Source organism: Mus pahari, chromosome 2 (assembly GCF_900095145.1).
Source record: "Mus pahari chromosome 2, PAHARI_EIJ_v1.1, whole genome shotgun sequence".
NCBI classification, from domain to species: Eukaryota; Metazoa; Chordata; class Mammalia; order Rodentia; family Muridae; genus Mus; species Mus pahari.
Window position 1 is genome coordinate 38,113,841 of NC_034591.1, and position 12,221 is coordinate 38,126,061.

The 12,221-nt window shown below is 40.7% G+C and overlaps 1 protein-coding gene across 4 annotated transcripts in view; it reads left to right on the forward strand.

Annotated features, from left to right (window-relative positions):
• Met (MET proto-oncogene, receptor tyrosine kinase) overlaps positions 1 to 12,221 on the forward strand; it is a 110,125-nt gene that overhangs the window by 76,179 nt on the left and 21,725 nt on the right. For 3 of the 4 annotated variants that reach the window (XM_029535192.1, XM_021190189.2, XM_029535193.1), the window contains 4 exons: positions 414 to 632; positions 7,052 to 7,198; positions 8,934 to 9,087; positions 9,280 to 9,420. In XM_029535192.1, the coding sequence (XP_029391052.1) occupies positions 414 to 632; positions 7,052 to 7,198; positions 8,934 to 9,087; positions 9,280 to 9,420 (661 nt within the window). The remainder of the gene's footprint in view (positions 1 to 413; positions 633 to 7,051; positions 7,199 to 8,933; positions 9,088 to 9,279; positions 9,421 to 12,221) is intronic. The other variant, XM_029535194.1, reaches the window with a different exon arrangement.

Consider the following 12,221-nt stretch of genomic DNA (forward strand, 5'->3'; position numbering starts at 1 on the left):
GTGGTGCCTTTACCTCAGTTCTTAAAACTTAAAAGTGGGATCTGAATCAAAAGTTTCTAAGTTCTCAAGGTCCAGCCTCTGTTGGCCCTATTAGCTGCTTTACAAAATGAGAAAGCAGTTCCAACCAGGAAAGTGCCTTGTTGATCTAAAGAAAATCACATGAGCCAACTGCCACTACATCATCATAGCTTATTCGCAGCACGTGAAGCTTGGTTATTTGGAAATTTTTACCTCCATTGTGTTTCCCCCCCCCCCAAAAAAAAAAAAAAAATGTGTTCTTCGACGTTAGGAAGTTAAATGGAGAACATTTGTAACAACTGATATGTTTTGAGTTGATTCTGAAGTTATGAAATAGCTAAGTTGTATAGATGCTGTCCGTGTCCTGCTGACGGTGGGAATTCTGTCTTCTGTAGGCATGTCAGCATCGCTCAAACTCAGAGATCATCTGCTGCACCACTCCTTCACTGAAACAGCTGGGCCTGCAACTCCCCCTGAAGACCAAAGCCTTCTTCCTGTTAGACGGGATCCTTTCCAAACACTTTGATCTCACTTATGTGCATAATCCTGTGTTTGAGCCTTTTGAAAAGCCAGTAATGATCTCAATGGGCAATGAAAATGTAGTGGAAATTAAGGTAAGAGTTGCTTAAAATACTCTCTTAAATGAACTTGAACTGCTCTGTTGGCTTTGCAGCCATGTGAATAGAGTCATTGTATGTGCTCACTGTATCTTATTCTACATCAGCAAATATCAAAGCTCTGAAAACAAATCTCTTTGGCAGTAGACTAAAAGATAAGGGTAGTTATCCATTGCTTTTTAATGAAGCATTTAAGACTCCCTTCCTTGTGTATATATTAAGAAGTAACAAATGCTGAGCATAAATCTATCAAACAGGCTCCCGCCGATGCTGTCATGATGATATGATGGCATGCATGCCCTCGTGGGCTTCACCGACACGTGCTTGTTGGAAGACTTCAAAAGCAAGGGCTACGATGGTAGATGCATTAGTTGCAGTTTCGTGTTTCCTTGTAGTATGTGAAGTTCTATATCTGTATGTAGTCAGTTTCAGGGGTGGGGCGGGCATGCCATGGCAAATATTTGGAGGCAGGAGGTCAGTTTTTCAGAGTTGATTTTTCTTCTAGTATTTTGTTTCTATGTCTCTTTCTCTCTTTTCCTCTCTCTCCATATGTGTGTTTGTGTGTGTATATATAATAATTATATATTATAGTATATAAGATATAAGAAGATATTATATATATATATATATATATATATATATATATATATATATATAAATTACTTCTTAGAGCATTTCATAGACATAGGGTGTATTTTGTCCATATTCACTCCCCACTCCTCTCGGTAACTCTTCCCAGACACCTGCCCACCCCCTTCTCAATTTTAAGTCCTCTTTTTAAAAAAGAATAATAATAATAACCTACCAAATCCAATTTGCATCTCCCTTATTACATTCATAGACCTGGGCCATCCACTGGAATGCGCTTGTAGTTGCCTTACCAGAGACCACACTCTTTACAAAACAAAAATCAGCTGTCCTCCGAAATTCCCACACGTGGCAACAACTCCTTCACTAGGGGCGGAAGCTCCCGTACAGGTTCTGTGCAGACAGCTGTGTGTTCCTGAACGAACAGTTCAGACATGAACTGTTTGGAATGAACAGCCAGAAGGCATGGTTTCACACTGCTCACCCCCACCCTCTGACTCTTACAATCTTTCTTTCCTCACCTGCCTTTCCCCGCTTCCAAGATACGGTCCCCGAGGCTTGGGGAGGAAAGAGTGATATGGATGCTCCATTCCTGGCTTAGCACTCTGCCAGCACTGATTTTCTGCACTTTGACCAGGTCTGGGTTTGTGTTGTAACCGCCATGCAATGCACAAAGTCCCCTGACAAAGTCTGAAGGCACTAATCTACAAGCACAGAGATAAGAATTTAGAGGACAGTTTGATTTTTATACCTATTTAGCAAAGTAATCTCCTCCATGGAACCTGTCAGCTTCCCCGCCATGGGTTCTTGACTACATTTCACAGCAAGGCAGACTCTTACTGTTTTTGCCACTCCAGGCTAGATGGTCCATAAGTTTCTAAGCAGTTCTCTTACCTCTGCGTCCCCGTCATAGGAGCACTGGGATTGTAGGTGCACAGCATTCAGCTTTGGATATTGTCTTTGGGTATTCGACTCATCTTATATCCACTGGGCCATTTCGTAGGTGTGCTTAAATCTAAGCTGATTTATAAACTGACCTGGATTACCACCACCTTGGGAATGCATCAGCTTCTAAAACCTACTTAATACATGGTAATGGATCACCTTCCCGCTGCAGATAAAGATCACTAAGACCCAGGCAGAAACAGTAAGGATTCAGATCATCTGTCCTCTGTTCTTTCAGTCATTTTCACTTCAGATAATAAGAAAGCTAGCAAAACGATCGAGATTTGAGCTTTCCTTAGTCCACTCAAATAGCAAACTAGTCATCCCTCACAACCTGTTGTTTGAGACATTGAGAATGTTTCCTCCTGAGAGAACATCTGAATGCAAATGTGAGCACACATGAGCAGCGGAGTAACCCCTGCTCCCCTGCTCAGTGTGATGTGGGTGGCATGGGTCATCTCCATCCAAGTGGCACTTCCACTGAAATAGTTCTGCTTTCTCAGGGAGATTTTTTTTTTTTTTGGCTCTGAACCAACCCATGCACACACGCAGCCTCACACAGTCACTAACCTCACCGTTGCATTTTGTACAATAATTAAGTAAACCCAGCATGAAATTAAATGGAAGCCTGCTTCACTGAACAGCATGTTTGCCACACCGAAGTTCTTTCTTCTGCTTCTTTAATTAGTTTTAGAAGAAGAGAAAGGGATTTTTATCACTTCTTTCCTTTTTTCCCCCAATAAAACTAATCTAGTGTGACCTTTTGCTTTCAACAATAACAGTTTGCTGTTTGAAAGATTCCATTTGTTTTTTCTTGATGAAAAAAAAAAAAAAAAGGTTTGTGTGCAAATAGTTTTATGCCACCCCAAAACACTACTTCTCTGTTCCTGTGTCTATGATGTCTAAGAGATAAGTGGTTCTTTATCCACCCTTACAAATCTGGTATTTGATGGAAAAGAAACTCCTCTCTGTAAATTAAGCAGCCATTATTCAATGTCCTACAAAGTTGTTGGACCAAGAAAAACATGAGTTGAGATCATCCTAAGTCTGTTAATAGTATTTCCAACATGGCCCAAGTTCCCTAGAGATGGGCACAAAACAGTCCCCTTTCTTCACTATATAAAGTTCACTAATTCTCTAGCAATCTATAGCACTTGTGTGACACAGAGCTGTGCTCCAGTAAGGACAGAACAGTTTAGGGTAATTGTTTTAATGTCCTGATTCACTCCTTTCCCATACACCATTTTCTGTAAGTCTAGGGGGAAATATAAGTGGAAAGTATGATCTTATTTACTGATGCTTTATCCATTTCTAAAATCCATTGCTTTGAACCCTCTGCCTCTCTTGGACACCCAGTAGTGCGTTTTTGTGAAAAGAGTTTCTTGTACTTATTCCACTGCCATTCAAACATGAGTGCAAAGGGTATTCACCTTCCATTAATGACAGTGCTGTGGAGCTAGAGTGCGGCTTGGTTGTAGACCTCTCATCTAGCATGCTCAAGACCCCAGGCCTAACCAATAATACTACAAAAATAAACCCTTTAAACGAAAAACAAGTGAGAGCTGGAAAGGTGGTGAAGTATACAGTCAGCGGTGAAGACTATACTGCTCTTACAGAAAAGCTGAGTTGGGGATTGGCTCCCAGCACCTATGCCAAACCTCACAGTCGTCTGTAACTTCAACTCCAGAAGATCCATCGCCTCCTGTGCACTCAGCTTGTGCACCAAGAAACATGCATGTGCACATAACAACTAAAGAAGAGGAGGAGGGAGGAGCCAGATCGTTAGTGGCCATAGTGCCTGTTTGTAACCCCACTATGGGTAGCTAGGATAGGAAGATAAGGGATTGTAGGCCAGCACGGGCTATTTAGTGAAAATGTCAGAAAACAAAGGAAGCAATATCTATGGGAGAACTTATGCTATGAAATTTGTTGTCTACTGCCAGGAGGTGTTCACATTTCTCAACCAGGTGTACCTATAAGAATCCCTTATTTAAAGAGGGCCATGATAGTTTTCAACCCCAGTTGTGGGATCTGCCTCAGCAACTAGTTGGCCTGGTGACTGACTATGCAAAGGGACCAACCACAGTAGCACCTGGCCATTCTTAATGATAGATCAGGAATCCTATAGATGATAGAGGTAGTTCAAGTCCACCAGGAGTACTTGTGAAAGGTGTTGCAGAGTAAGCTTCTCTTTGGTAGTAACACAGTGTGGTTCCCATGAACAATAGCACTCACGTTTATGAATGATTTTACAGTAACACAAGGTTTTTGTTTTATGTTATTCGATTTAAATCTTATGCAGAGCTTTGAGGTTAGGAGGTCAGTAAGTACTGTTCCCTATGAACAAGTAAATCAACAAGTTTAGAAAGATTAACTTCATTGTTTTGGGGGTCCTCTGGGGAGTAACCAGCGGCACTAAGACTTGCATGAAACTTTCCTGAGTCTGAATTCCATGAAATTCACAGTGTTTCTAATTACTCAGTTTCATTTAATGAATATGAAAATACTTTATAGTAGAGAAACTTTTTATCACGTGACATAGGTTGTGCATACTTATTTGAATGAAATAGCTTTAAGCACTTTTAAATTTTAATTTATTTTAAGTGTGTGTGTGTGTGAGAGAGAGAGAGAGAGAGAGTCCCAGGTATGTACAGGTGTAAATAGGGGTACCTGTGGAGTCCAAAAGAGGGTGGATCCCATGGAGCTGTAACTATAGGCCATGTTGTGAGCCCCGTGTATGATGAGAACTGAACTCAGGTTCTCTAGAAGGGTAGGAAAAGGTCTTAACTGCTGAGCCATCTCTCTAGCCCCACTCTAAACTTTCTTTGAACATCTAAAATTCGATGAATCTTTGTTTTCCCCTCGTTGTCACTCATTGGGCGAGAAGTAGATTTTTGCATCAGATAGAATTTGCTAAGCTTTGTGACTTAGTCCCTCCTTGAAGCTTAGCCCTCCTCCTGTCAATCAGCAATCACAAAATACCAAGAGTTTTACCTGAGAAAATGAGATCATTGTAATTCCAAGTTGCTCTTGTGTCTAAAGAATTGAAGCTCTCTCTCACTTATGACATTTTTTTTTTTTATGGAGTCCCATATATTGTCACTTCAATGCCTACAGAACTGAGCTGACCTTATAAATGTATTCTTCTACTTAACAAATAGTTGATAATCAATAATGGAAGCTTTAAAATCATTTCCAAGGCTTAATAAAGCTACATTTACTTTGAATACAAAAATTAAACTGCATCCATTTTTGTTCTTCCTGCTTTGGTACCAGTTCCTCTTAGATAGCTAGTGCTGCTGGGGTTACTCTTGCCAAATGTATGCCATTCTATCTAATTTCATCTTCAGTGCTGTTGGTAACATACATTCTATTAGTCAGTGCTCATCATGCATTCCTGGATGGTTATGAATCAAAAAGAATTCAACCTTTTAGTTGCTTATTCTTCTGATTCTCCAAGGCGATCATAAGGCTGAGCACATGGGTCCTAGAGAAGGATGTGCATTATTGTCCTCCCTTCCCCCACCCTTAGCTATTATCTAAGCGCTTGAAGCACACGTTAGGGCATCTCATAAATCAAGCCCTCTGGTTCTTTAATCTCTTTCCTCTGTCATTTGCTGAATTCCCTCCAATATGTGAGTAAGGGCCTGCGCCCTTTCTAGACCTAACCAACAAGTTGTCATTTCAAGCCCCAAAGTGACCCATGAGATTTATGTGCTTCTCTGTTGAATTACCCTGTGCAGCTGACCTAGATCAATGGCCTGTTCCTACCGCCTCTGGAAGTACAATAAGGGCACGGTTTGCCTGTGTTCATTTCTTCAGTGGAGCCTTGGAATATAAAGATGTGCCTTCTTTCAGATACTCCTATCCCTAGAATCGCAGGCCAACCCATCTTAAATCCATTAGGCACTACAAGGAAAAGCGGTTTTTGGACACCCTCAAGAGCTTGGAAAACAAAGTTGTAGGGCTGTCTTCTTTTAGGAGCTGTTCCTTGTCCATAAGAAAGACAGTAATAGGTTTGGATAGCTCTCTCCTCTAAGTAACAGCCTATTTAATGAATTACTACTTATTAAGTCTTAATATAGAAAAATGTATTCATGTTTGCACTTCTTTCCCAAGACGAATGACTGCTTTCTTGAACAAAATGTTGATGTTTTAACTTTTAACATTCCTGGTGTTAACTCAAGTTAACTATGCCAAGTTGGGTAATGTTTAATAATCTTCGAGAAACTACATAATTATTCAAAATAATCCAATTGTGCTCTCAAAACCTAGTGAAGGTCATACGGCATCTTCTGGGAATTTCACTGAAATGAATTTATTTATGTACCTTGTTCAACTAAGCAGAATAGAAAGAAATTGCTGGGCTCAAACAGCTAACGGAATGGATTGACGAGGCGGTTCCTTGGATCTCTGGAGAGGAGACCTTGGCTTTGGTATTTTCCAAAGTGTTCAGTGTGGTGCTAAAAGTGAATCATTGCAAACAGCAGTGTTAAGCCATTCAGCAGGTCTAGCTGCTAAACTCGAAGCTGTGTTCTTTTTTGCCAAACGTCCATCCTTTGTGTGAAGACAGTAATAAGATGATTATGCATGACAGTTTTTAAAGTAAGGACACAAACAATATCCCCTTCCCTTTTCTCTAAAACTGAGCCTGATGGAAAAATCTCTTACCACTCCTGCCTGGTGTCCTGAAATGCTCAGACTCCCTTTCGGAGTCTCAACTCAACTCCCATGAAGCTGAACACCATAAAAAAAATCAGATTTCTTGGAAAACATCATCTGTGTTTGCTCTATTCTTGGCTTCCTTCTAGAACTGCCAGCCTTCCTACTGACCTGGGAAGTGTTAATGACCTTTTTCTTTCTGTTTTCTTTTTCCCTTCCAGGGAAACAATATTGACCCTGAAGCAGTTAAAGGTGAAGTGTTAAAAGTTGGAAATCAGAGCTGCGAGAGTCTCCATTGGCATTCCGGAGCTGTGTTGTGTACAGTCCCCAGTGACCTGCTCAAACTGAACAGCGAGCTAAATATAGAGGTGGGGTTCCCGCAAGCCTCTCATGATGTAAATAAGGATGCCGTTGTAATTATGTCACCAGGAGGCTTAAAATAAATCATTAAAGCTCATCTGTACGTTGGCTCTAGCTCATCAGCTCAGCCTCAGTTCCTAGCTGTGATTTGAGAAATGTCTAGGTTTTTAATCACACTGTCTCTTTCCTCTGGGTCAAAAGTGTAATTCTCAGAAGTCATGCCACACTCTTGCCAAAACATGCTGCCATTCTCCGAAGGGACAGAGCACATGCAAGAGTGTCCCTTCTCCCTCTTTTTACCAGGCGAGGAGGCCTTCCCACTTCAGTGGTCACAATGCACAGAACTCTATAAATAAGAAGAGATATATATCCACTTGGCAGAGTAAAGTGGAAACCCAACTGAGGTGATTGGTTTGTTTGTTTGTTTTTTTTTAATCAATCTTTTTGTTTTCCTTTTTTTAAGTTTTATTTATTTATTATCTATATGAGTACACTGTCGCTGTCTTCAGACACACCAGAAGAGGGCATCAGATTCCATTACAGATGGTTGTGAGTCACCATGTGGTTGCCTGGAATTGAACTCAGGACCTCTGGGAGAGCAGTCACTGCTCCTAACGACTGAGCCATCTCCCCACCACCAACCCCCCAGTTGTTGTATATTACCTTCTTTCACGTCTACAACTAAGTCAGATAACAGAACAAGAATGTTCTTTTATTATCTTCAATAGTTTATTTTTTATATAGCTCACGAACCATGAAATTTGCCACTAGAAATGGTCTTAGAACGTTTAAATCAGGGATAACAGACATATATCATAAAATTTGCTTTTCTAATGATATTAAGCGTACAGTTCAGGTGCATGAATTATATTCATAATGTGTGTAGCCATCACTGCTCAGTAACTCAAAAGCCTTCCTGAGCAGATGTTGTGTAACCAACTAAGCAATAATTCCTCACCCTCCTCTCCAGCAGCCCCTATAACCTCTAATCCACTTCCTTTCTTTATGAATTTGCTGACCTGGGTATTTCATTTAAGTCAAATCATACAATATTTGTCTTTTGGCATCTTGCTCATTTGACTTGGCAAATACTTTTGTGGTTCATTCTAGTTTATGGCTGAATGATATCTTATTTCATGCATATCATACATTACTTACCCTAGAAATGGTAGCTTTGAAGGATTCCTGAAATCTTCTGGAAACGTTAAGAAATGGAAATATACAAAAGAATTACAAAATCTGAGACCGAATGTAGAAATTTCAGAATGACCATCAAAGTTAAAAATCAGAAAGCACCGGAGCTGGGAGGAATTCTTCTATGTATCAAAATGGAAATAGACTATGAGACTTTATTGTCCTATAATAATATGGTCTCCCCTCTTAGGAGAAATTTTTTTCTGCTATGCATTCCACCCTCCCAAATGGGGCATAAGTTTCATTTATTCATACTTCTATAGTATCATAATACTTGATCTATCCATTTCCCCTCATGTATTCTTTAGTTCCTAAGATCAAAGAATTTTTTTGTGTATCTAAATCGTGCTTTAGGTAATCAATATTTCCTAATTATCTGGACACTGAGGCAGAACTGAGGAAATTCTCACCCTGAAGGCTGTAATGCACCTTCTAGAATATTGGCCACCAGGGTGCTAATTGGGATCCAGAGAAACTTGGTCCCCCTTCGATAGTATGTTTTATATCCATCTTGGCCAAAATCTGACTTTCCTTCTTATGTATTTCCAGTGGAAGCAAGCAGTCTCTTCAACTGTCCTTGGAAAAGTGATCGTTCAACCGGATCAGAATTTTGCAGGATTGATCATTGGTGCTGTCTCAATATCAGTAGTAGTTTTGTTATCATCCGGGCTCTTCCTGTGGCTGAGAAAGAGAAAGCATAAAGGTGCATATTCTGTTTATTGTCTAAGAAGCTACCGTAGTGATATAGTGATTACGTTCAGCACTGTCATGGAGATATATGGGTTGTCTAATAAGCATTCGTAAAAGGCTGTGAGTTCTGGGCACTGGGTCGAAGTCTCCTGGGACCTGTGACAGCGAAGTCTTTAACAAGCTCTCTCTTTCTCTCTGTTTTAAGATCTGGGCAGTGAATTAGTTCGCTATGACGCAAGAGTACACACTCCTCATTTGGATAGGCTTGTAAGTGCCCGAAGTGTAAGTCCAACTGCAGAGATGGTTTCACATGAGTCTGTGGACTACAGAGCCACTTTTCCAGAAGGTATAATTAATTCAGTTTACTATCCTGAGAAATATCTATACATAGACCTCTGTGAGATGTGGCCTTGTTCTTGCTTTTTGCTTTTTTTGTCCTGATATTTTTATACAAGTAGAAAAAAAATAAGTGTTGACCTCTGCCAAAGGAATATTTAACTTGATGCAGAATTGCATGGCCTTCACTTTAAAGTCAACTCATGCAGGGATCATATTAGAATTTTAGCATCTGCAAGCTCTCTGCTCACATACAGACAGGTTCACTTTAGAATTACTTGAGCAAGGTAACTTATCTCAGCCATGCTAAGACACTGAGATGTTCTCTTTAACCCTTCATTTAGACTTATAAAATATTTTTATTTAAATGTAATTTTAAAGTGCTATCTTTTAGGGGAAACTTTTGAGTTATGCCATTAGTCATCTTTTAAAACATTCTCAATGAGCATATCTTTTACCTACCATCATCTATGACTTGAATATATTTTGAGATGTATCCAAGAAAAACCTCCAGCAGTGCTATTCATCAACAGCATCTGCTTTGCAAAACACCAGACCGACAAATGATCAGGTTGGCCAGGGCATTTCACATTGTTTTACTTAAACATGTCTTGCACAAAGCAAAATGTCTGTATTGTACCAGGGCCATTATCTTTAGAAGTTACAGGACATGAGTCAAGTACAAGCACTTCCTTGTTGAAATATCTACCATTGGATAAATAAAGTGAGTCACAGACAGTGTGGATACTGAGAAGTTAGAAGCTGCTCATCCAAGCCAGTACACCAGCAATGAGATACTTAACATTCCAAGTTTCTCACCGCTTGTTGCCTGCCCTTCCTGAGACTTGGGTTAGTTCTCCAGAGATTATCGAAAGCCCCACGTGACTCCATTCACTGTTAGAAGGAAACCCAATCCTTTAAGAATGTGGACAAACCAAGCTCAGAGCATGCTTTTAAACTTGAGATATAAGTAGTAGTTCATAACCATCTTTAATAGCTTTAACCTGGCATTATTGAGGTTTGCAACTAACAACTCTTTACCAAGCTTTCCTGGGCATGGGAGATGATTGTCTATAAAATGCTTATAGCCCAAGAAAGAAGATCTGAGTTTGTATCACCAGAATGTACATAAAAGTCACATGTCCTGGGCGTGTAGGGCACACATCATCAGAGTCTGTTGGCAGAGCAGCTCCAGGTTCAGTTAGAGAAATAAAGTGGAGAATGATTGAGGAAGACGCCAAGCATTGACCTCTGGCACAAGCACAATATAAACACATACAAGCACACACACCATAACGCTTTCTTGACCTTTAAAGTGTGTGTGTGTGTGTGTGTGTGTGTGTGTGTGTGTGTGTGTGTGTTGTATGAAATGAAAGGTGGGTTAGTTAAGTGGTCCCCAGTGGCAACAACAGATAATATTGTTTGCTTCCAATCAAACAAGAAACTCAGTACTTAAGAAAGCTGATGATGTCGTGACTATTTCTAACTCCACTTAAGCATGTTTAGTATTTTCCACAGAAGCTCTTTTGGTTAATAATACTTACTCAGCCAGACAATAAATCTCAAAAATACCTCCAGAAAAGTTTTGGAAAGGGCCTTTATAGTCATAATAATCTGTAGCTCAAAACAAACCAATGCAGCCTCCCGGGAAGATTCTAGAATTTTGAAGAGGTCGTCACAAATGGACGGTGGGTAAAGGGAAAAGAAAGACTTGTTCTCTGGCTGCCCCTTTCACAGCAAGGAGTCAAATGAGGGTTTTCTAACCTTGTTCCCTCACCTTCCTGTGCATCTGGAGTTCAGAGCTGTAGATTCTCGGGGGCTGAGGAAAATCTTTTGTAAGATACAAAACAAAGGTGTCCTGAAGGACACTCCTACTGAGCCTCCAGTACACAAAGAAGCCAATTCTGACCATCCGTATCTAATCCTGCTGAAATGTCTTGGAGAATTCTGGGTCCACATGGGGGGAAAAACTATCCTCACAACTATAGAAAGAGTTCTGCAGTTGCTATTGGTTAGGTTTGGGATGTGCACGCTCTCATTCTTCTCTTAGGTTGGCCTTCCTTAGCCCGTCTTACTTTCCCTGCCTGCAAGGAGCAGGTGGAAGCAAGCCAGGAGGGAGACGCTTGGTTTCCTAGCCATGATGATACATTGAACGCAAGTGAAGAATATAAAACATTAAGAAGTCCTCAACACACACACACACACACACACACACACACACACACACTGCCAGCCAGTTGCTGTGATTCTAATGTCCAGTCTTTGTTGTGGGTGGTGTTCCAGTGGGAAATGTAAAGCACCTAGTGGCTTCTTTGTCTCATTTAGGTTTAAAAGCACTCAGTGCCACAGCTCCTTAACCTTGGCCTGAAGCTGCCATCTCCCTACAAAAGAAACCTTGCTTAAGGATCACTTTGGTTGTAAAGATGGGCTAGTGGGAAACTGAGCCCTGCCCAAACACCCTCAACTGAAGAGTGGTAGGGCGCACTAGCACAGATCCGGCTGCCTGCTAGAAGAAGCTGTAACACTCTGTGACCCCCCACCATAATGTGGGAGCACTTACCACTGCTGTACAAGACTCTCAAGCCTGAGAATGTCACACTAGTTACTTCTAACAAAATATAAGTGCAGGTTGACAACCATAACCCAAAATTTTTAAGTAAAAGAATAGTTGAAAGCTCTGTGATGTGTGTGCGCGTGCCCGTGTATCTGTAGGTGCATATCTGTAGGTGTGCGTATCTGTAGGTGCATGTGCTTATACCTACATGTGGAGCCCAGAGAAAGATGTCAGTAGCCTTTGCTATCATTCTTGGC